Source organism: Truncatella angustata (genome assembly GCF_020726525.1).
Source record: "Truncatella angustata strain MPI-SDFR-AT-0073 chromosome Unknown BKA67scaffold_7, whole genome shotgun sequence".
In the NCBI taxonomy this organism is placed as follows: Eukaryota; Fungi; Ascomycota; class Sordariomycetes; order Amphisphaeriales; family Sporocadaceae; genus Truncatella; species Truncatella angustata.
The window spans coordinates 839,627-863,817 of NW_025763387.1; the positions used below are offsets into that span (position 1 = coordinate 839,627).

General features: G+C 51.1%; 7 protein-coding genes across 7 annotated transcripts; 2 read left to right on the forward strand and 5 right to left on the reverse strand.

Moving 5' to 3' along the window:
• Nucleotides 1–244: 244 nt before the first annotated feature.
• BKA67DRAFT_574965 (glycoside hydrolase superfamily) lies at nt 245–2,237 on the reverse strand. The gene has a single exon (XM_046103465.1). The coding sequence runs from the start codon at nt 2,200–2,202 to the stop codon at nt 661–663; it is 1,542 nt and encodes a 513-aa protein (XP_045954995.1). The 5' UTR covers nt 2,203–2,237; the 3' UTR covers nt 245–660.
• A 2,844-nt stretch (nt 2,238–5,081) lies between these two features.
• Nucleotides 5,082–6,270, reverse strand: BKA67DRAFT_693816 (uncharacterized protein). Its single transcript, XM_046109255.1, has 2 exons — nt 5,352–6,270; nt 5,082–5,303 (listed from the first exon to the last, which is right to left on the reverse strand). Exons 1-2 carry the CDS (start codon nt 5,847–5,849, stop codon nt 5,253–5,255), a joined length of 549 nt encoding a protein of 182 aa, XP_045954996.1. The 5' UTR covers nt 5,850–6,270; the 3' UTR covers nt 5,082–5,252.
• On the reverse strand, nt 5,771–6,270 carry BKA67DRAFT_365275 (uncharacterized protein). The gene has a single exon (XM_046096450.1). The coding sequence runs from the start codon at nt 6,178–6,180 to the stop codon at nt 5,866–5,868; it is 315 nt and encodes a 104-aa protein (XP_045954997.1). The 5' UTR covers nt 6,181–6,270; the 3' UTR covers nt 5,771–5,865.
• Nucleotides 6,271–6,373: 103 nt separating this feature from the next.
• Nucleotides 6,374–9,815, forward strand: BKA67DRAFT_574972 (uncharacterized protein). The gene is made up of 3 exons (XM_046103466.1): nt 6,374–6,626; nt 6,680–6,996; nt 7,047–9,815. The coding sequence occupies exons 1-3, from the start codon at nt 6,483–6,485 to the stop codon at nt 9,664–9,666; spliced, it is 3,081 nt and encodes a 1,026-aa protein (XP_045954998.1). The 5' UTR covers nt 6,374–6,482; the 3' UTR covers nt 9,667–9,815.
• Nucleotides 9,816–12,063: 2,248 nt separating this feature from the next.
• Nucleotides 12,064–13,899, reverse strand: BKA67DRAFT_538523 (uncharacterized protein; the record flags this gene model as incomplete). The annotated part of the gene is made up of 2 exons (XM_046100481.1): nt 12,064–13,120; nt 13,196–13,899. 2 exons carry the CDS (start codon nt 13,897–13,899, stop codon nt 12,064–12,066), a joined length of 1,761 nt encoding a protein of 586 aa, XP_045954999.1.
• Nucleotides 13,900–20,527: 6,628 nt separating this feature from the next.
• On the reverse strand, nt 20,528–21,925 carry BKA67DRAFT_522887 (Met-10+ like-protein-domain-containing protein; the record flags this gene model as incomplete). Its single annotated transcript, XM_046098423.1, has 1 exon — nt 20,528–21,925. One exon carries the CDS (start codon nt 21,923–21,925, stop codon nt 20,528–20,530), a length of 1,398 nt encoding a protein of 465 aa, XP_045955000.1.
• A 728-nt stretch (nt 21,926–22,653) lies between these two features.
• On the forward strand, nt 22,654–24,044 carry BKA67DRAFT_538525 (uncharacterized protein; the record flags this gene model as incomplete). The annotated part of the gene is made up of 2 exons (XM_046100482.1): nt 22,654–22,827; nt 23,085–24,044. 2 exons carry the CDS (start codon nt 22,654–22,656, stop codon nt 24,042–24,044), a joined length of 1,134 nt encoding a protein of 377 aa, XP_045955001.1.
• Nucleotides 24,045–24,191: the final 147 nt, after the last annotated feature.

Consider the following 24,191-nt stretch of genomic DNA (forward strand, 5'->3'; position numbering starts at 1 on the left):
GGTACTGGATTAGCACATAGTAAGAGCTACAATAGTCAAACGCTGGAAAATCATACCTTGTCCGCTCAAAGGTTTGAATGTGCATCCGTGATTGGCACAACAGGCCGAACAGCTGAACTGTCTTGTCCGTAAAGGCATTTGACTCAAATTTATCCATCATATCGAAACCACAAATCTTAAACTACGCTGACAACAAACGTAAACATTGGTAGGTGATCACTCAAGCTTGGTAGGACACAGAAGAGACAGTAGAAAAGATCTTTGCGAACGGCGACATCCATAATAGATACTAATAAATTACAACATTAAGAATCAGACCCTAATTTGACTGGCCAGGGGATTTTGGCACGTAATGCTGTGTATTCAAAGCTTAACCTCAGCCCGCCCTTATTTGTGGAAACACCCGAAGACCCAGATGGAGGAGGCGGAGAAAGTAACCAACAACGCCGCGGCGATATAAATACTTGACGATGGCTCTTATCTCTTCATTTCCTCCCGAGTGTCGATACCCAACCGTTTCACGCCGCGCGCTGTCCCATATATAACCAAAAGGATGTCCAAGATGATGCAAAAGAAGAACGTGATGATCATGTACGAAACAATGCGTGAGGGTAGTGGATGCTTCTGGCAAAGCGTTTTCTAATGTTTTTTTTTTATCGCTTATGAGGTAAGGCCGCTGAGACCAAGGGCGCTGCTGCACCCCCAGTGCTGCTCGCACTTGCAGTCAGTGTTGCCATCCTTCCACTCGTCGTCGGTAAGCGAGAAGAAGACAGACTCCTGGCTGACCTCAGAAAGGAGTGATGCGATAGCCTCGGCTTGCTCCGCAGTACCGGCGCAAGCCTTGCCATTGCAGATACCGGCCGAGGGCCAACCGGTCTCGAGAACTCTGGCTTCCTTGCCAGGGCAGACGGCGTTGACAATGTCCAGCTGTCCGCGAACGAACTTACCGGCATCGGCAGCAACAGTCTCGGTGTTGAAGTAAGCGTGGGCCTGAGCACCAACGATATCGATAACGTCGCAAAGGGCGTCAGTGGTGGTAGATTGTTGCCAAATGTTGACGGTATCGGTGGTGGTGAAGTAGCCAGTGTAGCCAGAGAACTCGGACTTGCACTCGCTGATCAGAGAAGCAAGCTCAGAGGGGGTGCAGTATCCATTGAAAATGGCCTCGTTGGCAACAACAATAAGATCAACAATGTCCCAGTTGGCCCACTCCTTGATGGCGCTGATCTGAGCCTCAACGGTAGGGTGCTTGGCAGTACAACCAACCTGGTCAATGAAGATACCAAGGATAATACGGAGGCCGTGGTCGGCGCAGGCGCCACCAACGTTAGGGAGGGTGTCGCAGTCGGTGGAGTAGACACGGACAGCAGTGACACCGGAAGCGGCGATGGCCGCGATGTCAGTCTTGACAGCATCAGCAGTCTTGCACTGGCCGTTTGAGTCGTAGGGAGTGTAGGTAATGGCCCAAGGGGCGGAGCCATTTCCAGTCAAGCTGCCGGTGGGCTTGGAGGTGGCAGAAGACGAGGTCTTGGAGGCGCTAGCAACGGGGTAGGAGATAGCAACAGCCGTCGAGGTGGGATAGGCGGTGGTGGCAGCAGGTGTGGTGGCAGCGGAAGAGGTGGCAACGGGAGTGGTGAGAGACACAGTGGTGGTGACCGGGATGTCAAAGGGGCAGTAGACGACGGTGCTAGTCTCGGTGATGGTGGTTACCAGCTCGGGCTGTGTGTAGGTGCCAGGGCAGTAGGTGCTGACAACGGGAACAACAACGGTGGTGTCCTTGGTGGCAGTCACAGTGGTGGGAGCGATGGTGTAAGTACCGGCGGAGGGGCACTCGTAGGTGGTGGTCTTGATGACGCTGGTCGTGACGCCCTCGCTGGTAGAAACGGTGGCGTACGGGCAGGTCACGGTGGTCGCGGTTGTGACGACGGTTGTGACACCACCAAGAGTGTGAGTACCGCTGGGGACCGCAGTGGTGGAGGCGGCGATGACGGTGGTAGTCTCAGTCAGGGTGACTGTGGTAGCCGGGAATGTGTAGACACCCGTGGTCGGGCAAGTCTGAGCAACCGGAGTGGGCACGACGACGACAACGGAGGTTGAGGTCAATGGCGCCGCAGTGGTAGCGGGCTTGGTGCTGCTGGCAGCTAAGATTGTAGCTGGTGCGCTGCTTGTGCTGGGAGCAGGAGGGTTGTGGACTATTTGCATATGTTAGTTGCGGATGTTTCTATATTCCCTCCACGACTGGCGTTGACATACGAGTAGCTTCACCGTACCAGGTGGAGTAGATGGTGGTGCAGCCACACTCAGTGCTGTTCTCGGCGGCAGCACTGTAGTGCTTCTTCTCCAACTTGCCGTGGAAAGCATCGTGGACATGGCGGTTGTGGACGCTGGCAGCGCTGACGCCTCCAACCAGGGCCGCGGCTGCGGCGATTGCGAATGTCGACTTCATGATTACTTTTTGATATTAAAACCCTTGGGACTAGATTCCGAGGTGACTATTAAGTATATTGCTGTTCGTATTTTCGTGAGATAACGAGTGCCCGCTGAAAGAGTGAAGCGGTGGGTGAGAATGAGGGAAACGAAGGACGAAAGCTTGAAAATGCTATCACGATGATAACATTAACATCACAGGTCGTTCCGTGGGGAGGAAGGGGAAAGGGAAAGGCACACTGGTTGGTGAGCGAGCTGTGTAGTTTTATTATTGACCATGGCTTCATGGGTGGGCGATAGATCCCAGTTCACAGTCGTTCATTAGACATGGCGCCAATGCGGACAGGGTGGTTGTTTTTGGTAGGAGATCCATTTAGGCCCTGCACGCCGTCACTTGTTTGGGCGGCCGGGATCCTGGCATCCCTTGACTTTTGGGATCCTCTTGCGGATTCTCACGGTGGCGTCCAGTGCTAGCAATGGTACCTTGGAAACGGTCAGGCCAGGCTTATGTGATGCTGCGCATGGCATATTGTTGGCCAAGGATGCTCATATCCGCGGGCCAAGCAGCAACAGCAACAGCAACAGCACTCGCTGCGGTCGTGCTTGGGACCAAGATGGGACCAAGACGACGGGACCAACCATTTTCAGGGACTTGATTATGGACTGGGAGGTATTCCGATTCCTAGCCTCGTGATATCTCCGATATGGCATGGCGGTATTGGTATGCAGGTTGGCACGTATTCAGTAATATTGGTGCTTCTGGCGATATGTCAAAATGCAGCGAAAATAAAAGGAGGCTTGTGATGATGGGCAGCGGTTCTCGATTTGGCGCGAGGCTAGCTCAGTCTAGCGCAAGGTCTGCTGTGGGTTTGTGCGCTACCAACGCTCCATGGGAAATTACCCTAAAGTCAAGCGACGGCGGGAAATTACAACCATCCCCAAAGAACAGCCACCCCCATCGTGGTTCGCTATGACCGAATACACTGCTCTCAAATGACATGGTTGCATGCAAGGGTAATTTTGCCATACGATATGGTTTCTGTTGATCCTGCCGTTCAGCCCCGAAGCCGCCTGCAAATCTCAACGTCTGGCCAGGCGGCGCCTGTTTGTAACCGCCTTCTGGCTGTCATCAAGTTATACTTTGGACCACTTGTTGCAGAATGCACGTCACGAGGACACAAGCTTGGTCGGTGCACGTTTCTGATCTGATCGGGAGCAATCAATGTTGGTGCGATCGTCTGAATTGACCCATGCCATCCCGTGCTGACTGTTCGGACTCAAGGCACGCCTCCTCCACGGCTACTTGTACGGAGCAGGGAGTACAAGTGCTCGATTACAGTAGTATGGCATTAATAAGAAGCCGTCCGGTAGTCTCTTGACCTTATCTCGATATCTTCGTATAGACTCCACAGCGTCTACAGACTAGGAAAATAGAGACGGAATTAACTGGGCTCAGCAATTCACGCACCTGGCACGAGAAATGCGAACAGCACAAGTCTGGCGATCCCACTGAGAAGGAGCCAATCCAAAGAAGCCGATCGTTCCCTAACGCGGATCTATCAAGTCCGTACCTGCATTGGCGCGTACATTGCATAGCACCACAGTACATCGCAACAAGCCAGAGCGGAGCAAGAGAACATGGGGCCTTACCAAAACAGGCATAAGCCGGGGTATGCAGGGCACGGATTGTTTGGTGACACCGGCATCTGGCTGGCCTTTGTCCGGCCTCTAGAACATCCAACCGCGACGGTCACTGCGCGCCCGATGCTCACAGCTTCACCGTTGCTATGTGGTATGTAACTTACTGAAGACAACCTCTAGCCTCTCCCAACTCAAGCTATGGCCATATGATCGATATCCACAGTTGCCATTGCCTCCCCCTTTCTTTATTTAATCTTTCCAGAGGATCTGGGGTTCAATCAAAGATTGCAATTCGCCAAATGGGTTCTGTGGTTCGGCAGCAACTCTAATTATGGTCTTTATTCTCGAAACCCCCTGGCATTCCTCGTATGTAATTTGAATCCTTGAACTTATGACCAACCAGAGAACCGGCAGGCCGACATGCGCCTCGACCAGACTGTCACATTTCCCCACAGCATCTAATCTCAGCATACGGCTCCAAGGAATCGCCCATCCTCCGTCGTAGCCGGCTATCTCAACATGTGTGCCTCTTGAAGATCGATTCGGTCGATAGGGGTCTCGAACTGCTGACCCTTTTATTCACCAGTCACAGAAAACTCAACGGCCATGTGTAATCTTGCTTGAGGGGCAGGGGGTAATTAATGCCAAGATTCTCTTTTCATTGGGGACCTGCCAGCAATTGGGTCACGTCGCCAACAGCATAGGAGTGCTAAAAGCCTGTCATTATACTCGATCTCTTTGTTGCACTTCTGCGCCAACAGGCAGCAAATTTGTCTTACTTTCTTTTCGCAACAGACATTTGATATATATATCTCGTTAGAGCGTAACTGCCCCTACTCCAACGCTCTCAACTGTGTAAGGTGTGGTTTGCACTACATAAGCACACTATTGCTGTGAGATAGTAACTTCTCCCCCGACGTCATCCAAGCCAGAGAACAGACTCAACCACTGAAAGCAATTTACTTCTGACGGTAACACATAAACTATGCAAGCATTTTAGCACAATTGCTTTGCTAGAGACTGTATAGTCTGATGCTGAGTATTGCCTCTATTCCCTACTTGGATTATATCGAACAAGAATGAAGCGTTGAACAGATTACGGGCTCAGGCCAGAGCGTAATACCACGAAAGAAAACGAAGGTCCGCTAATTCAACTGGAACTGATTATTCATGATTAAACTGTATCAAATCAAGACCAACGCCCCCAGGAGGGCCGATGCCACGAAGAGGCTGAGCTGTCGATGTGTCAGAAATGCTGCCTCTCAGTTAGAGGAGTGACTTACCGAAACGCCGCTGATTTCGCTGCCGGAGATGGGAATAGTGCCAGTAGCTGAGGCATTGCCATGTGTCATATCATTAGTCCCCATGGGCATGTCCATGGACAAGACACTGGTTGACATGGTGGTCATGCCCGTCGTTGTCGCCGTAGCGTGAGACATGTCCGACATATGAGTATAATCGGCAGTTGTAGTGGACAGAGGGTCGAGTAGGGACGGCGTGGCCTCCGGGCCCATTGCCATGGTTGAGCTGTAGTCCCCATCTGTTAGTGACAAGGATGAATTAGTGGTCACGATCGCAGAAGAATAATTGCTGTAGGGAGTTGATACAGCCGTACTCTGTGCAGCTTCAGTAGCCATGGGAGCTGTCTCGGCAATGGCGCTTGACGATATGGGCATCGTGCTTTCCACACCGGTTCTGCTGTCTCCCATTCCCATCCCATCCATCTGAGCCAACGCTGCGCCAGCGAGGACAAGCAAAATAAACCTTTTTAGAGCCATCATGAGTATATCGTAGCCTTCAGGATCCGGTGTTACAGAAACAGGGGGTGAGAGGGCTGTTAGAAAGCAGAAATAGAAACAAGTGTCTAGGGTATTTAAGGATAGTTGAATGATCTAGGGGGACAAAGGCTTGAAAGAAATCTTGACGATGGCATTTGGCTTTACGGGCTTTCATCTCTATCAATGAAGGCAAAGTAGACCAAAACACATTCCAACCATCCGCTAGGAAACCGAATACAATTGTCGAATGATGCAACCAGAGAATGTGTCTCATCCCAACCCGCCTAGCTCTCATTCGGCCACATGGTAGCCGCATGGGTGGCGATAGCAGCATATTGAAAACGATAATGTATTATTTGGGTGCAGCAATTCAAACTTGTCTGTCGACTAAGCCTCATGAGAGAACGACAGGTATAAGTGGCACCTGGTAAGAAATATGGTTACATGACTAGTCACGTGTTTACGTGACAAGTCTGTCAACTCGCACGGGCCAATTCTGGCTCTGAGTGGCAACCAATCAATGATCTAAAGCAACGAAATTTTGAGCAACGCAATAGTGTTTCCGTAACGTCAAAAACGTGTCTCTATTCGCAATACGAGTGGCTCTATTTCTAAATCTGCTTCTGAAAAGTCGGGATGTTACAGGCTAGTCGCTCGTATGTGTGCTGGCAATGCGCCGCACGCAGAGTTACTTCGAATGGGACTTTGAGCAGTCCGGAGCGTTTAGCCACAGTCCAAAATTCAAGCTCACTCTGTAAGGGGTTTTTGAGATCGAGCAGAGCAAGTCGCATCGTCCGAGCACCCTTCAAGTACTATTCTGACAAACCAGATAGGCATATGCAACAGTTCAGCATTCTTCGGGGAAACATGGCAAAAATGGTCAATCCAATGCAGCAATATCGAAAGTTCTGGATCAGAATCTTCCTATTAGGCAGCGCCTAAGGCTTTGGGAAAAGGAGAATCCCACCGAGGCGCAAGCAATGTTGACAGACTTTGCTGAGACTGGAGAGTTGTCGAACAGTTTTACCCGCCCGCAAAACGTCACCATGGCGCAGTTTGATATCAATTCACCCTTGTTCGATGGAGACGAGCTTAGCGACTTGCGTTCAGATAACACGACCTTAAAAGCTGGTGATCTGGTCGAGATGAGGTAGGGCAATCGATCTCGGTCTTCGCACTTTGTAAACTGACGCCATACAGCTCCGAGGGCTCACGTCGGCCTGTGCTTGCTATCTGCTTAGGACGCTTCAATGGATATGAACACTATTACACAAGCAGTGGTAAATGGTTTATTGCTTTGGGCATACAGCCTCTCTTTGTTGTCAACAACTTTGCGCAGCCAGCTGAGCTCGAGTCCATCATCCGGGAGATTCCATTGGGCGAGATTTCTCCGGAAACAGTAAATGCGCTCCAGGATTTGGGTCATGATCCCTCGAGAACGGCAGGCGCACCATTGTTGAAAAAGATGATTGCATTCGGCCACGAAGCCGAGTCTGTCTACCAAGCCAATGCTGGTAAACTGGATGCGTCAAGTTCGTTCATCGGTGACCAGACCAAGCATCGATACCTAACACTCCATGAAATTGCTGATATTCTTTTACCCTTCTCCATCAAAAAAGAAGGCAAGATTCCTGCAACGGCTCTTTATGCCGTTCACAGGGCTGTATTGCAAGATGATGTTTTCTTTAGACCACTGAAACAAACCGGCCACCGAAGGTCATACCTATTCGAGATTAGCCCTGTAGCTGAGGTACGAATCGTGCAAAAAATAGAGTCAATCGTACGCGATTACCTGGGTCGTTCTGGGCCTGAGAATAAAAGCGCGAAGGGCAACTCTACGCTGTTGAGCTTCATTGATACCGCTCGCAAAGCTATTGATGATAGTCGGAGTGTCCGAAAACCTTCTGCACATGGAATCCTCAGCCCTTCACCATTACCAACCCCCGAGCGGCCTCAGTGGTCTGCACTAGACAAAGAGATACTGCAATTCATAGAACTATGGTCGAGTTATCAGAAGTTCACAAGCTCTTCTAGCATTCAGACTATGGGGTCCATGCTCATGCGCGCGCTTGATCGATACCCAGACGTCAAGCTTGACTCCAGCATGGGCTGGGTGTTCCTACAAGAAGTCGGCTGGATCACCCCCTGGGATATCCAATCTCGTTACAGTACCCGCTTCCCGGATGTAGAGATCAAGAGGAGTGGCGGATTCTCTCGTACTTTCCAAGGAGATATGGACAAGCAACTGAGACCTGATATCTTCAGCAACGACAGAAAAGTGTGGAAGAACGGCACTATATATGCTATCGACGCGGAGACCACCGTAGATATTGACGACGCTGTGTCTGTGGAGCGGACCTCGATTCCGGATGAGAGCTGGATTCATGTTCATATTGCAGATCCTGCTTCCTGCATCTCTGCTGATACAGGAATTGCCAAGTACGCGGAAATGGTGCCCGAAACGATATATCTGCAGGGCCACTATTCCCGAATGCTGCCAAACAACATCAGCGTTGATCGGTTTTCTTTGGCACCAGGCCGACCATGCCTGACGTTTAGTTCACTTGTTAACAGCCATGGCGCTGTGCTTGAGCACAAGATTACCCCGGGAACTCTGGGAGACGTCGTCTACATGACCGGCGAGGATGTCAATGATGTACTTGGCGAAACAAGAGAGGATCCTACAGCCACTGACCAGGAGTTTTCAGTAGGCGCAAAGGCTGTGGCTGGATCTCCAAACCGCAGGTTCACACGCCCCTCCGACGTCACTCAACATCAGAAAGATGAGCTAACGCTACTATCTCGTCTCGGAAAAGCACTTCATCGTGACCGTCTAAGGAAAGGCGCGATACCTTTCTTCCAAGCTCGTCCATCCCCGAAAGTATCGCTAGACGGAGTGGAGCAGGAAGAGAACGAGGACGGCTTTATGACCGTTCGCGGTGATCCGTCGATCCAGATTAGTTTCTCGCGACGAACCGGTACAGATATCGTTGAGCACACTATGCGTCTTGCTGGTGAAGTGGCTGCTCGTTGGTGCCATGATCGTGGGATACCCATCCCTTACCGCACTCAGCCATACGCTACCCAGAATGCGACCCTCATTCAGCAGTACACGCGCGATGTCTTGGTCCCCATCATCGAGTCTGGCGGTCGTCCAGACGACAACCACTGGCGACACCTCCGAGCCCTCCTTGGTGGCGATGAACTGACGACCACAGCTGGACCTCACTTCATGATGGGAGTTGATATGTACACAAAGGCTACCTCACCTCTACGCCGCTTTGGAGATCTTATCGTTCACTGGCAGATTGAGGCTGCTCTTCTCAAGGAGAAGGAGCTTGGCGAATCTCTCATCGGTAACAAAGACGATACATTCCTGCCCTTCACGCGCGAGCGTCTCGACCGCATGTTCCCTCTGCTCCGACTTCGCGAACGTCAGGCGCGTCTCCTCGGCAACGGCAGTGGTGCCGACCAGTGGATTCTCCAAGCGTTGGTCCGGGCCTGGAAATTCGGCGAGGCAAAGCTTCCGGACACTTTCAAGTTCACCGTTGCTCATGTTGCCGGCAGGAAGAGCGTGATGGGTCAGCTGGACTGGTTTGATCGCACGGCATTCCTGAGGTCTGACGCTTTGAACGAACTCGCGAAAATGTCAGAAGTCAATGTAGACGACGTCTTTGAGGTTAAGCTGAGAGATGTCAACGTGCATTCCAACCTCATATTGGTCGAAGCTGTCAAGTTACTTAAAAGGGGTAACGTGCCGGCCACGTCTGTAGAGGGTGAGGTGCTCGTTCCTAAGGTCACGACCACGGCTACTGTGTAGGTATCATACGCGGGGGAGTATTTGTATGATAATTGTTATGATGTTTAATGCCTAGCGCTTCAGGAATTAAATAACGGATGTATAATAGTGTATGTCAACAGAGGATAGAATTTGCAACAAGATGCATGTACATTTACACTTGATGAACCACTTTCCATCTAAACCGAAATCTTGTTTGCACCAAAACAGTTTCTTGATAAGGCCTCATGCATACGTGGCCTATACGAGCAGCCAGGCCTGTCAGACAATCCGGGTACAATACAAGAGCTCAAATTCGGTATACTCCTTCGATGGGTGTCACAGTCATTCCCGTCATCGATGATGGGGCGAAGGGACGGAGTCTTTGACTGGTAGCGCCTGAGAATGTCGGCTTCGTTCTGTAGACGCCAGTGACCGCGAATGCTTTTGATGAAGCACTTCTAATTGTTTAGATCCCTCCAGTCAGCATAAAGTGAAGAGTGTTCGTTGTCTGCAGGGGAGTAGTGGGCGATACGATGAAGTCCTACCTAGTTACATACACGGCGGCTCCGTTCACAATCCTGTGAAGCTCCTCGACAATGGTGTAGGTCGATTTACGTCCTTTGGGGACCTGATCGATATTGAAAAGCAGCAGCCTTGAAGTATGGGGAGCGAGATCTCACGTGTGCTGATTTATTTTCGCTCGGCTTTCGCTGTGTTTGAGGGTCTATTTTTGCGCGAATCTTCGGAATTATTCACAAGTCATAATCTAAATTCGAATTTAGACGTTCGTAAGATAAGGTAGAAAACCCCTCATATAACTTTTAAGCAAGTCAACGTTTATAAGTTCTATTATTTTATTAATGATACGGTATCCTGAAGGGGTCACAGTGGCTATCACCGTGGCTAGGCCACCATAGCTGCCATAGCTGCCTGAGGTACCAAGATAGATATGTATACAAAACCAAGGATCATAGATCCGTAAATAGCCTCCGAACCGTCCGTCTTACACTACTTTTCAGAACTCCATACTTGTCCGTGTCATCTGGTCTGGTCTAGGAAGTACAATATAATACTGCCACCACCTCATCCAAATCTCCATTGGATCAAACCTTTCGTCAGTAGGAAAGTACCCGGCATGTCTTAAACCACGGCATTAGCCAAAAACGTGAAAGATTGCAAGTCATGGAAGGGCACCTTTGTTAACGAGAGGTCATATGGTCTAATTACAGGCTACATTAACGATCAAGGACCCAGACGCGACAAACCTGGATATGTTCTTACGAACGAGAACGGAATTTCCGTCGGTAGAAAATGGAAAATCAAAGTAGAAGTAATAATTATCTGGAAGTTCAAGTAAGGTCCTTGGTGAAATACTTGCCAAGGAGAGTGATGTACGCAATGTTTTCTTCAACTTCCTCCTTCAAATGCATATAGGCGCTACGTTGACTACTCGTATAGTACGCTGACACCGCATTGGTACGAAGTCCCCCACTAGGCTGACTGGTATCACCTGATGGTGTGCCAGCGAGGAAGGCCAAGATTATCCAGCCATGGGCAGAATTCTAGCGAGGACCAATATCGGTAACCCTGCTGGTCTGCGTTCACTGCCTGCACGAGACGCAAACAACTATTTTGAAGGCGCTACCACTTCTAGTATTGTCACTCGGTACTCCATGGAAATGCGAGTCGATTTGATTGAACACACGCGCTTGGCAGATTCATTGTAGTTTCTTGTTAACGACCTAAGTTTTCACAAGACAGCTAATATTGACCCTTCAAGAGAATACCAATCTATGTACAATTCCATATCCATCCATAAGCTTTTCGAGAGCAGGGTGCCTCGTTGTTCATCCTGTTGTATCCATCAGGCGCTTGAACACCGTGTGAAATAGAACACAAATACGCCGCTTTTCCCATAGACCGCAGTCTCCATATCTTCCTGGGTATTGTTTGATGTGTCCTTCGAAAATTGCTTTTCTCTTCTCTTAGATCCCCCAATACCCCAGCATGGGGCGACAAATACAGGAACGCCCATTATAACCGTTACCGCCAAATGAACCAATACCATGTATGCTTTGATCCGATCTCGGTGGCCGTTACCATTACCTTCCAGTTCCAACAAGTCAGAAGTTGTACCCAACTGACTGACACAGTACAGTATAGGCGTTTCGGCAACAGAGTAAACAGAAATATTACCAAATAGTTCGCTCCAAACACCAATTGCGATGCCAATAAATCTAAAGAAGAAAGGAAAAAAAAAAAGAAGAAGGAAAAAAAAAAGGTTGTTCGTGCTTAGCACACTAAGCCTTCGTCAATGCTCCAAATTTATGTGGCCGTTGATATCGGCTGCCCAGGCTTCTCGTTTCCATCGAAGCATGGTCAGCCCAGGTATAGCATTGGAGATGCTGCCATTATCATACGTGCTAGTGAGACGTATCATCGTCGCCAACCAACATTCCAGATGACATGAGCAATGTCACGAGCGGTGTTCACGGTATCAACAACGCGTCCAATGATGCCCGAATTTCCCGCATCATCACCCTCTACACCCTCCTCATATGGCATCAACATACCGGACTCAGTGCGGCGCATACCGGCTGGTGCAGCATTCAAGGTACCTGTTGACGTAGTTCGTTTTAAGCCAGACTGTAAGAAGGCGTCGGTAGGACTCGAGATGGGTGTTGTGCTCGTCTCCTCGATGCCAGAAATTTCGTCGTCCTCAATGAAAAACCGGCCGGATTGCTTCGAAGGGCGTAAGGTTTCCTGAGACGAGGATGGCGATATGAATGGTGGACTACGGATCGACGTGCTGTGCTTCATGGCAGTCTCTCGTGGTTCTGTTGTGTCCTCACGATATTTCAGCGTCGTTGAAGGCAGGGCCTCTATCAGCTTGCTCTCAGAAGTATCCGTCCTGGGTCTCGGCCGAGGCCTGGTAGGCCCTTTCTTTGTGCCGGTCTTCTTCATCATGAAAACCCCGTCGTCAGAGGAATCACTATCATCATCTTGGTTCCAGTAGTCGAACTCTGTTTCGTCCTCTTCGTCTTCCTCACCCTTCGCATCGACCGCAATACATTGTTGAACTTGCTCGTCGAAATGAATGTGCTTCTTTTCCACTGAAGGCGAGACTAGGCCGGAAGTTTCATTCGACGGCGTAAGAGCACTATCACCCTGGCTCATCCTCCGAGACGAGAACGGGAAGGTTATAAAATCAGTGGTTGCACGATGCAGGATGGGTCTCGGTATCCGTGCAGCACCACCAATCTGTTGTTGTGACTGAACGGCTGCCGTGGCCTGCTTCAGAAGCGACGAAGTCGAGATGGACTTCTGGAGCATCACTTCTGACATGCTTCTCCTTTTCAGAATAGGCTTTTTCTGGACGAAAGAATCGTTTCTCGACAGCGTAGTACTGCCTTGGTACGTGTCGTTGGAGAACAACATCTTGTGGCGCGTCTGTAGAGGGCCGTACAGCCACGTCACGTCACAATCTTTCAGCCTAGATAGCACATTAGTTACTCATGTCTTTAATGCCTGGCATGATAATTTAACCAAGGAGCGAGCGGGGTCATACCAGTTGAGCGTTTCAGGAGAAACTGTCTTAAGCCCATACTTGGATTTCATCCAGGTTCTCCAAGAGGCGTTTTCCAAGCGCGGGGCATTGGTGAAATCATTGCGCCGAGAGACAATGTAACGCCATGACGACCAAATGTCTTCCTCTTTCCAATCGTGAGAGAGATAGTCCACGTGATGAGTAGGGTGGTGCCTCAGTGCCGTATCATCTTCGGCGCTGGCATGTTCAGTTGGAGTCGGTGAATCGGCCCGTGAGATTGTCGTCGGCGTATCATGTTCGGCGGGAGAGACGGGATACGAGTCACCAGTATGCGGACTAGTGGGTGCCTCCAAATCTTCCACGGCAGAAAAGAAAGGGTTTATGTCGTACTCGGGTAGAATAATCTCATCGCTAGTGTCAAGATCCAGTTTGCTGTCCCAATGGTCGTCGAGAGAAAAAGTGGTTGCTGGTGTAGAGCCGTCAGATGGGGTGACTATGTCGACGTGTGATGTCTGCGGCGACGATGAAGCGGAGGAGGGATTCGAACTTGGTGGGGAGATGTGATATGACTGGAAGCTGTCGTGATATGATCTGTTGAGTCGAGAAGTTGAGGCCGACGAATGCAACCCAGAGGGTTGTTTACCAAAATGCGATTGTGAATGCGACCGCTTAAGAGACGAGGAGGTAAAGAAGCCACTATCCTCGGACGAAAGAACAACGGCCATTTCTGAGGATGAAGCGTGTTCGCCTTGGAACGCAAACCAGTGCTGACCGTTACTAAACCTCCGATAGAAAAGCTGCGATAGCCTAGGGAAGAGCGCAGAAGATCCTCATAGGAAGATATAACTAATAACCCCACACATACGTCTGCTAGAGCAAGAGGTTGCGGCTCCCAGTTTGTGACAAGTTGTGTCGTCCCGATTATCGTCGCCACTTATTGCTGTGGTACCTCGGTGACAAAGGCGAGCAGGCGTAGCCGAACCGGCTGTGCTGTTGGCAGCAACTGTCCCAACACAAATACTACTCAACTGTAGTTATGGCTCCGAGATGAGTCCTCCCTGTGCCTGTTCCCAAGCTGCAATGGACAAAACCTGCGGAAGAGCAACAACGGTGGATTTGGTCGTCGAGGTTGAATAAGTGGGAGTCAACGATAATGGCACGGATAGAGGAGGGAAGTCCAAGATAAGTGGTTGTTGCTCTCCCAGGGCAATACCAAACACAAGAATGGGCGAGGGTGTGGGTGGCAGAGGGCAATTTACAGAATGGAGCCGAGTGCGCAGCGGGAGAAAGGCATGCAAAATCCAAGAGCGGGAGATGGGATACCGGGAGATCGGAAGCCTCCTACAAATTGCAAGGATTGGCAAAGGCGCCTTGGACGCGGAGGGGGAGTGGAAATGCCAGTCGAGCAGGGATGATCGAGGCAAGGAGGCCAGCCAGGCGAGAACCTCGACGTGGGATGGAGGGTAACCGAGGGAGGACGGTGAAGCAGTACCCAAGTACGACACGGGATGGGGGGAGGGGGGGTGTACTCGCATCAGATCAAGCTGGCCTGCATTATTGCACCACCATGTTGCTGTTAAACGCAACCAGGACGACGCCGACCGAGAGAAATAAACGTCAAGAAAGAAGGGACAAAGTTGTGATACTGTAGTACCTGCTGTAGCTATCTCAGATGTCCAACACTCGAGATACTTTGGAGCCCGACCCGCGTTTGGTTCAGTTGACCCCTGACCACGCAGAACGTTGATTAGAGACCGTCAATCCGAAGGGCAAGTAATTAATTACGTCGGGTGCGATCAGTGCAGTGGCGTGGCGCGGCCGGCGGCAGCACAGGCGCTGTGGGGGCTTATCGAGAAAGGCGCAAACAGCTGAGGATAATCCCTCCCATCCAGATAGGGGAGCTAAAAAAGCACGCTTTAACACCAAGGCAAAGCAAAATGCAATTTCTGTTGTCGTTTGGCAGGACCTACACTACATCACACTACAGTACACTACATCACACTACAGTACTCTGTATGTATGTTCTGACCTGCTTAATGCATGCGAGAGATGCGCAGGAGTGGGTAGTCAAGGCCAGTGCTGTATTCGCCGTCTCGACCATTCAAACTCTGCACTGAAGAGACCGAGACAACGCCTAGCCAGTGATCCAGCCAAATGACCAAGATGGAGCCAAGGTTGCCACGAGTGGATCAATTATCGCCAGAACGAGGCGTTGCGGGGACAAGGGAACACCAGTGACCAAGACCTGGGGAACGGGACCCCCGTAATGATGGTCCAATGTTAATAAGCCCTTGAGACGAGGAGTCGAGCAACACGGAAAGAAGCAACGTTGGTAGCGCCAGGACAACGAAGAAAAATAAAATAAAATACCAAGATGTGAGGAAATGCGGTAGGTCATGGCGACCACGGTGATACTGTAACATTAACTTTCAAACTAGACGACGTCCCCTTGATAAGAAACTCAGTACATAGACATTGAGTCGCCAGTATGTATCCCTAGTGTTTCTGACTGACAGGTTTTGTCCAAATTTTACAGCATAGCGGAGACCGGTGGGATTGAGGTGGTTTCGGACCTCGTCAATTCGGTCCATTCTGCTGGGACCTTGCGTGTCTTGGCAGTCCAACTGACAGGCTGGCTATTTAGCCCCCCAGGCCCCCTGGTTGGTGAAGGGGTTCTAGAATATCAATAAGCTTCTGTAACCCCCAAGCATGCAATTGACAAAACCAGCCAAGTACCAACTTATCCCAACATCTGAAAGTCTTTGCAATTGCGATTCACTTGGTCTGGTAATCCAGGGGCTTTCGCACCACCATGCCTGAGTATCTATGAAATTGCCGACACGATCGACCCTGGACAGGAAACCCCCCCCCCTTGCCGCCATCTGTCCGCATTCATTCCCGCCGGCGGCATTCCAGCATACACACTCAACCTTACACAAAACTATATAGCATGGACAAGTTCGGAGCACGGGGGGTTTCCCCCTCTTGTGTCGTATTATCGAAACGACTCCGGTGGTGGGTATTGTTTTCATGAAGCATCTTATCGAGATGCTCCGATCGGATGAAACAAACTTCAGCCATTATTTCGAGCTGCATCCCCGTACTGCCGTCTTATCATCGTAGTATGGTGCGATCAGACTCTAGAAACGTTAACTGAAGCTAACGGGCATGCATGAAAACCGAACTCGCTTCTGTCGAGCACTGTGGGATCTTTACAAGCACCGTAAGTGCCAAGTCCGTAGGGTTATTGCTGTGGTTTTCCACTCTAACCATGCAGCGAGAACCAAAAACTAGTAAAAACATTCTCACTGCTTGGCGTTTCTGACGGCCTGCAGTTTACTAGGCTATTGCTTTCACTCAAACCCAGAAAAGTGAAAATTCATGAATCCCATAAACGTATTTCTGTTCTGACAACCTACCTGAATGTCTCCTTCGACTACATCATGTGTATCTACGCTCGTTGGGGGATGCTGGGCTTGCGCCACGTGTGGTCGCGAAGTCGTTGATTGGGTTGACCTGCGTTCACAGTATATTGAGGCTCAACGACTGAACCAAAGCTTCTTTCTATGAATACTTTGACGTCGACGGTTCGCAAAGATCCAGCCTCTAAGGCATGGGAGCGAGCTACCAATCAGGTGCAAAACATGTCAAAACATAATCAAACACCACACCGTCGAAAGTGTCAATGCTTTAGCATGAACTATGCGCTGCTACTTGGGGCATCCGTATCGATTCCGTGAAATAATCGGATCTGCAAGTAGACTAGCCGAGAGTTTCCACGAAAACTCTCGAGGACCCTGATAATCATCTATTCTAGTCTAGGATAAGATTGGATGATGAGGTCAAGTTAAGATCTAGGAGTGCTTGGCATCGCCTCCAAAAGATGCCACCTTGCTCGGAATGCTGCTTTCGAGCATGTGCAGGAGCAGTGTATCCGGACGAAAAGCACTCAAAATCACCAACCTGAACATTACGCATAAACAACAACCTCGGGGCACAGCACAACAAAATAACGTTTGGGAGGCGCCACGTCCGTATTGCAGAACGTTGTGGCTTCCTCCAGCGTGGGGTATCTGGACTCCGTGGATAGATACAACGTACACTGGAATGACATCAACAACCCCTTGTGTGAGTGCCTGTCCGCCTTGCTGTATCCCTTCAACCCAGACAACTATAGGCGGGATGCGGGCTTCGAGTCTTTCTCCCGGTGTTGATAACACCAATCGCACTCATAGCTCCCAGATTGGGGAAGCAACACATGTCGAAAAGGCACGTATCGAAAAGAAGCTTAGTATCTTATCGTCTATCGGGCCAGGGTATCTCTCCTATTGAGCTTCCCCGCAAAAGATGCAGTCTGACTTCCAAATCTCGGGGTCAGTTTTGTAAAAAGCTTTGAAAAACAAACACGCTTCCACAGGGTTTCACGCTCCTGTTGAGTTCTGGCGGAGACCCTGATCGACACATAAGCTGCATAAGATCCACGAGCCTCGACTTTATGATCTACACTCACAACCATCTACACCCTGAAGTACAGGCAGATACGTATAAACTAAGCACTTGTCGACCACCAGTCATTGGATTTCAGCCTCAAAACTATCAAGCACAGTCAGCGAAGTTTCGCGGCTTGCACGGCTCAGTGAGACAACAAAAATCAAGGATTCACCAGGAGGCGTCTTTGTATGTCATTATCCGGCACGGGGTGTAGCTAGAGGTTCAACCCACTTTACAAAAAAAAGTATCAACGGTATGGAACTTACTCGGCTATCAACATGCCTGTTGTCAAACAACTGGCAGTCGAGTCCTTTTGCTTGTCATACATTATAGATGTGACAAGAACCCCATATGTGGGCGTGTCACACTGCAGCAGCAGGATAACGTTTCATGCCGGAATCGCATTGGCGTCATTCGGGCTTGCATGAGGGCACCTCTTGAGCTCCAACCTCGTTGAGCTTTTGGGCAAATAGAATCCGGTCCTGCTATCATGCGCCAATTCACGGTGACAGCCACTGCTTGACCGAGTCGTTTACTTTGCAGCATCTCCCCCGCACCATCTACAGCACAACTCTGGAGGGGTAGTCCAAGCTCGACAACTCCGCTAATCTATCCATGTAACGCACTGATTGATTATATACTAATCGAGCAGCAAACCTTATTCGACACGCAAGCTGCTGATTGAATGCTATTGATGATAAAGGTCAAGCATTCCTAATAATACCGTTGCACTTCATTTCCCGCAGGCTCTAGCTCGAGTGCCTCAAGCATCATTCTGCGCGAGCCCCACTATCACGACCTAATTCCTTCCGGGGAACCACCCATTGCATTAGAAAACTTTTTATACTCCGAACCTTACTTGCTGTGGAATAGCTTATAGCGCAAAGTATGACCAAACAATCTCTCTGCAGTCCCTGGCGTCCTGCAGCGTCTCTTGGTAGGAGGTATAGCAGACCGCCAAATTTCCTCCTGCCATTCAAGTGCCGCGGACGATACCCGGGACCTACCGGAAGACCATGCTCTCTAACACCAGATATACTTCCAAACTCGAACAATGCTGGCCAACTAACTGCTTTTCAAGCCGTTTCTATTACCGAGCCCATGTCAATGGGAGCCCCAGCGACTTGCTACGCCAAGCGTCTTCATCCTTATCCGCAGGCTGACAGCGCATTATTGGCAACAGGAAGCTTGCGGGGTGCATACCAACTCCAACAACAAAGATCCGGAGAGAAACTCATGGATGAAAGAATAAACCTGGTCAGCGCTTAGAGATAGATGTAGAGAGCTCGATACAGAAACCATGCTGGGCCCGAAGAAGGATGGACGATGATAACGCAGAAGTGCAACAGCCGAAATCACCCAGCGGCACAGCATCCGATAGTATACAGAGCGATACCGTCGCAGTGCGACCGCCATCTGAGGTCTTATCGCGAAATGCGGACTTCGTTGCAGATTTACCACAGCGACGGCGAGCTGCTGCCGAGCCCAAGATGTTGCCGCGGCGGCATGTTCGCAGAAATGGGACTGCTGCTGGCGACACACGGGTTGCACGACATATTGACACAAACGTGCATATGGCTCCACCCCCCAACGCGGCAGGGAGAAAAAAAAAAACCGCTGCTTTACAATACTACAACCTTACAATGCTACTTCGTTGTGTACACTGAATGAGTCCCAGGCGTGTTCTGGCCAAGGCAGCAGGTAGGGTCAAAAGCTCGCGCCTCCGGACGTCAGTGGCATATTCTACTGGACTGGAAGATCCTGCTTGGCCTCATCTCGCATAGTAGTCAGTCGATTCTGGTAGCGAGGTTTAGGGTTGCCCTCCACCACCCACGGCCGCAGTGTGTGGGACATGCTCCGGCAGCAGTCAATCCTCCACTCAGATGATTGCGCATGCCCAAAAAGAGTATTCCGCTCGTTGCGCAGACAGCTTCAGCGGCTGTTCAGGTCTGGACACCTTGAATATCCACATAAATTACCCACCACCGTGCGCTGTCAAGCACAGAGATCAGCGTTCATACATGTCACATCATTTCTGCAAGTCATCTATAGCGGCTCGGCCAATCAGCTGCCGTTCATTTCTTCATTCGTTGGACACAGTCGTGCTCTGGACAAATTCGGACACCACTGCAAGGGCCTCATGTTCTTGACTTCACAACCGTTTCTCGTGATATGTTTTGTGTGTGAAGAGGCTCGATAGCAAAATGCACCGGGGGGACAAACATCGTACTTAAGGTGTTTGGTGGTACCTATATGATAACCCAACTATGCCCACTATTCATTCCCTGGTTTGTCGCATGCTGGTCGCGCCGAGATCCTTTCTCCCACCCTTTTGGTAGTAAAACTGGAACCATAACTGCCGAGCGTATATTTTTCTGGCCGCGACAGTACCGTTACCAGCCTCCAATGCAAAGCTCGTTGAATCATACGCTGATAAGTGTCTGCAAATACTCCATTAGAGGACGAGGCTCCTGATTGAGATAATGCACATCTCTGGTTTCCTTCGGCCCGCGCCCAGTATAGTGGAGTAAGCAACGTCTTTAAGTGGGCATTCGATGGGGCTCATATTCCTTTTATATTACTTGACAGGCTGCGGTCTGTCCCGCGAAGGGGAGATAAAAAAAAAGCGCGCATATAGATCTCAGCTGGGCTGCATAATCACATGCGTAAATAGGCCCTTCTAGCCCGATTCGTAATCAGGGAATTAGCTGATACGAGCGAGTGAAAACCCGCTCGTGATGCCGTCACCTCCTGCATAGAGATGGCGCCCGGCGATGCGCCTTGCACAAAAGAGGGAATATTCTTCGGCCAATGCATTCCGCGTTCGGGGTGTTGCATCTGCATGTCTGGCCATTGCCTATCTCACGTCCGGGGTGCGAAAGCTATTTCTGGCGGCACCCTGAATGACGCGCACCACATCCGCTTTGCCGGCGCAACATCGCGGACGTTGTAGATGCTGGCCTCTCCCGGGTTCTCAGCATCGCCCGGCACCATCTTAACACCGAGCTCGCTGGTGAGTCGTTCGCAGATGTCCAATAGCGGGACCTCGTCATCGCTCTTCAGAGCGAAGCAGTGCACGTGTACTAGTGGTAACTTGGTGTTCGTATGAGGTGTGAAGAGCTTCTCCCTCCCAGCGTATACTCCGCGATAATGGTGTACAAATGTGTACGCCGAGGCTGGCAAGTTCATGACGAAGTGTGATATCGTCGCGGGGACTGGGATCTTTTCTGTTGGTGGTGGGCCCTTGTCCTTGGCCTCGCTTCGCCTGACCTTTTTCTGCACAATGACATGCTCACCGGCCTGAGAGGCCTCGTAAACCGAGTCTGCGGCCTTGTGTATGAAGGTCCTGCCGTCCTCGTTGAAGGGGCGCACATACTGCCCAACCTTGTTCCGCTGGATTGCCTCGACCATGTACTTGTGGCTCTCTGGGTTCATGTCGTTGGCCCAGACAAACACGCCCCTCCTGCCCGCCGGGACCGCGAAGGGACCGATACCTGCCATGACGTCGCAAACGACCTCGCCAGGCTGGAAAGCCTTGATGAGCCGCGTGTGCTCGGGTTCCAGCTTGCTGTTCCAGTACACCTTGCTGTAGTCAAAGTGGAAGGCGCACTCGTTCTCGCGGACCTCGACGTCCATGTCGTCGGGCCCGGCGAGGACCTCGTACGCGAAGGTGCGGAACTCGGACTCGGTGCCCACGTTGTCGACCTTGTTGATGACGGTGCGGATCGCCGGGTTCTTGTCCACCAGGATCTCGCCGATGAGCTTCTTGTACGGGTGGTACGGCTCCCTCAGGTTCAGGTGCGCGACGTGGCCAGCGACGTTGAAGCCCGAGGGGATCTCACCGTGCAGATCCTCGGGCAGGACCGCCGTGATGACGTCCAGGAAGTTGAAGTAGTCGTAGTCGAGCTTGAGCTCGTAGGGTATGACCCCGAGCTCGCCCTTCTCGACGGCCGACCTGACGGTGGTGCCCCATGTCGATGGCTCCTCAGCGCGGGCCGAGGGGTTCAGGAGCAGGCACTTCTTGCCCTGCGACGCGAGGTCCGCATCGGGGTGCGGTGCGATGGGGCTGATGCGGTCGACGTCGAGGATCTCCTTGGATCGCGCGAGGTCCTTTCGGAGGCGCGAGATATTCTTGTTGTCTTGGATGGTGGCTGCGGCGAGTGGGATCGTTCTGGAGAAGAGCGAGCGGTCCAATGTCCCCGAGAAGGGACGCAGGATGGGTGGCCGGAAGAGGTCCTCGCCGGTGATTGGAGCGGTCATCGTGCGTTTGTTGGTTAGAGAACGGAGTATTTTGGAAAGGAAAGACATGGACCAGTATTTGAGTCACAAGCTTTTGTGCCCAATGGCAACTGTATACGTAGCCTAAATCAAGTAGAGAATGTTGACTAGTTGGGCACCGATTTCGTCGCAAAATGACTCCATCACGAGGCTGAGAGGGGTTTGCGTTTACTACCTTGTGCTGAGTCCCGAACTTTTTGTTCTAGCGGCCAAAAAGGTCTTTCTTCCCCCCCTGGCCCCACTGTAGATCGATCTGTGCTGCAAGGCTGTGGTAATCCCCGTCATAAGGCTGATGATTGTCGTCCACTAACCTTATTAGAACCCCTTCGCTGCTCGACGCGAACTCTGGCAAAGATGGGACGCGTGCCAACTCGAGGACGTCATTATTCTCAAGGTACCCAGGTACCGCATTGAATGGGGGCGTACCGGGAACTTCTCAATTGGAATAGATTCGTGCTCAAGGCTTCTGTAGATTTTGCAATGCAACCAATTTCTGTTCCCAAGCAGCATTCCATTGTCAAGCTTGTACCATCAGCGGCAACGGGCATTGCCTCTGTTGCATGTACTCTAAAGCAACCCTCCTGGCAGACATTCCCGTACCCGAGAAAATTGTAAAGTCTGAACAACCAAACCATTGATAAGACAGACCCATCTGGGACAGCTCGGCCGAACATTTCCGCCCACCTTTCTGTGGTCTCTGCAACCAAGCCATGTCAGCAACCAAGAAGCGCACGATAGAGGCCTTCTTCGGGACGCCAAAGCCTAGCATCGCCGGAGCCTCCACCACCCCCACGAAGAAGCCGCGCGCCTCGCCAGCCACGGCTGCAGACGGTCGCGGTCACGGGGTGATAAAGAGCGAGAACCTAGAGGACGAGGCAGATCATGTAAGTTTGACGCCCGGCCCCAAGATTATACAGAACCTTGTCAGAGCCACTCCGGGTTGCGGCTCGATAAGGTGATTTATCCCTTGTCCGGTTGCAAAAATACCATGCATTTGCTCCTATCTAGACTTCAAAGACCCAATTCTTGTCATGATGACATAATTGTGTGTAGTAGTTTTTTTTCGATGGAGGAGGGGTGTTTTACCCATCCGAGTTTATTCAGCTTGAGAAATGTGACTGATCACAGTTTTGTCACGCAGTACAGTAGACACCCCACGTACCCCTTTCCCATCGCGCACCTGCCGGCCGCCCTATCAGGTGAGGTTCCATCTCTGCCGTCCAGCATCGGGAGGTCCATGACCGACCAGCCGGACCTAGATCTGCTGTATTTCGAGCCGTACATCCCGCGCTCGTCCGCCCGGCAGCTCTTTGAATTCCTTCGGGCCAGCCTGCCCTTCTACCGCGTCGAATACGACATCAACCGGGGAGGCATCTCGACGCACATCCGCACACCACGCTGGACGACCGTGTTTGGTCTCGACGAGACCGGCCGCTTCGTGCCCTCCTCTTCTTCTCCCTCTTCTATCACAACCACCAGCGAAACCTCTGGAAACAGCGGGGCCACAGACGTAATAGACGCCAAGACGTCCGGAAAGATCGTAGGAGATCGGTACTACGACAGGTACCCACCGCGTCCCATCCCGCAATGTCTCGATGAGCTGCGCAAGAGCTGCGAGGCAGCGACGGGCTGCGAGTTCAACTTCTGCCTCGTGAACTACTATGCCAGCGGGAGCGACAGCATATCGTTCCACAGCGACGACGAGCGGTTTTTGGGTCCGCTGCCCGCGATTGCGAGCTTCTCGCTCGGCGCCCGACGGGATTTCATGATGAAGCACAAGCCGCCGCCGAAGAGTGTTGCGCAGAAACCGGAGAGTGGAGGGGGAGAAGATGGGACGGAGTCGAAGCCCATCAAGTTGCCGCTAGGTAGTGGTGACATGATCTTGATGCGTGGCACGACTCAGGCGAATTGGCTGCACTCGTTACCCAAGCGCACAGGGAAGAATGCCGAGGACGGTGGGAGGATTAATATCACGTTTCGCCGTGCGATGGTGAAAGAGGGGACGGAGAATTATTATAACTATAACGTGGGTACGGGCCCGGTATATCGGTGGGATGCCATAAATCGGGAGATGAGGATATGGGAGAAACCAACGTCTTGAGACTTGCCAAGTTCTGAACTGGTAAATGGAAATACAAGGATTTATGGGAACGGGTATTATGTCTATACATGCCTGATCAAGCCAACCTAGCCTCGCCCGGCCCTGGTATATTTGCCTTTTCCCTGTTTCCCCACTGATGAAGAACGC

Bases quoted from the DNA above. Each gene is read 5' to 3' on its own strand.
- BKA67DRAFT_574965 (XM_046103465.1), bottom strand. From the start codon at position 2,202: ATGCAAATAGTCCACAACCCTCCTGCTCCCAGCACAAGCAGCGCACCA.
- BKA67DRAFT_365275 (XM_046096450.1), bottom strand. From the start codon at position 6,180: ATGCTGCTATCGCCACCCATGCGGCTACCATGTGGCCGAATGAGAGCT.
- BKA67DRAFT_693816 (XM_046109255.1), bottom strand. From the start codon at position 5,849: ATGATGGCTCTAAAAAGGTTTATTTTGCTTGTCCTCGCTGGCGCAGCG. The intron at 5,304-5,351 runs GTAAGTCACTCC...ACACATCGACAG, and splicing joins GCGAAATCAGCGGCGTTTCG to CTCAGCCTCTTCGTGGCATC.
- BKA67DRAFT_574972 (XM_046103466.1), top strand. From the start codon at position 6,483: ATGTTACAGGCTAGTCGCTCGTATGTGTGCTGGCAATGCGCCGCACGC. The intron at 6,627-6,679 runs GCAAGTCGCATC...CAAACCAGATAG, and splicing joins GGTTTTTGAGATCGAGCAGA to GCATATGCAACAGTTCAGCA. The intron at 6,997-7,046 runs GTAGGGCAATCG...GACGCCATACAG, and splicing joins GGTGATCTGGTCGAGATGAG to CTCCGAGGGCTCACGTCGGC.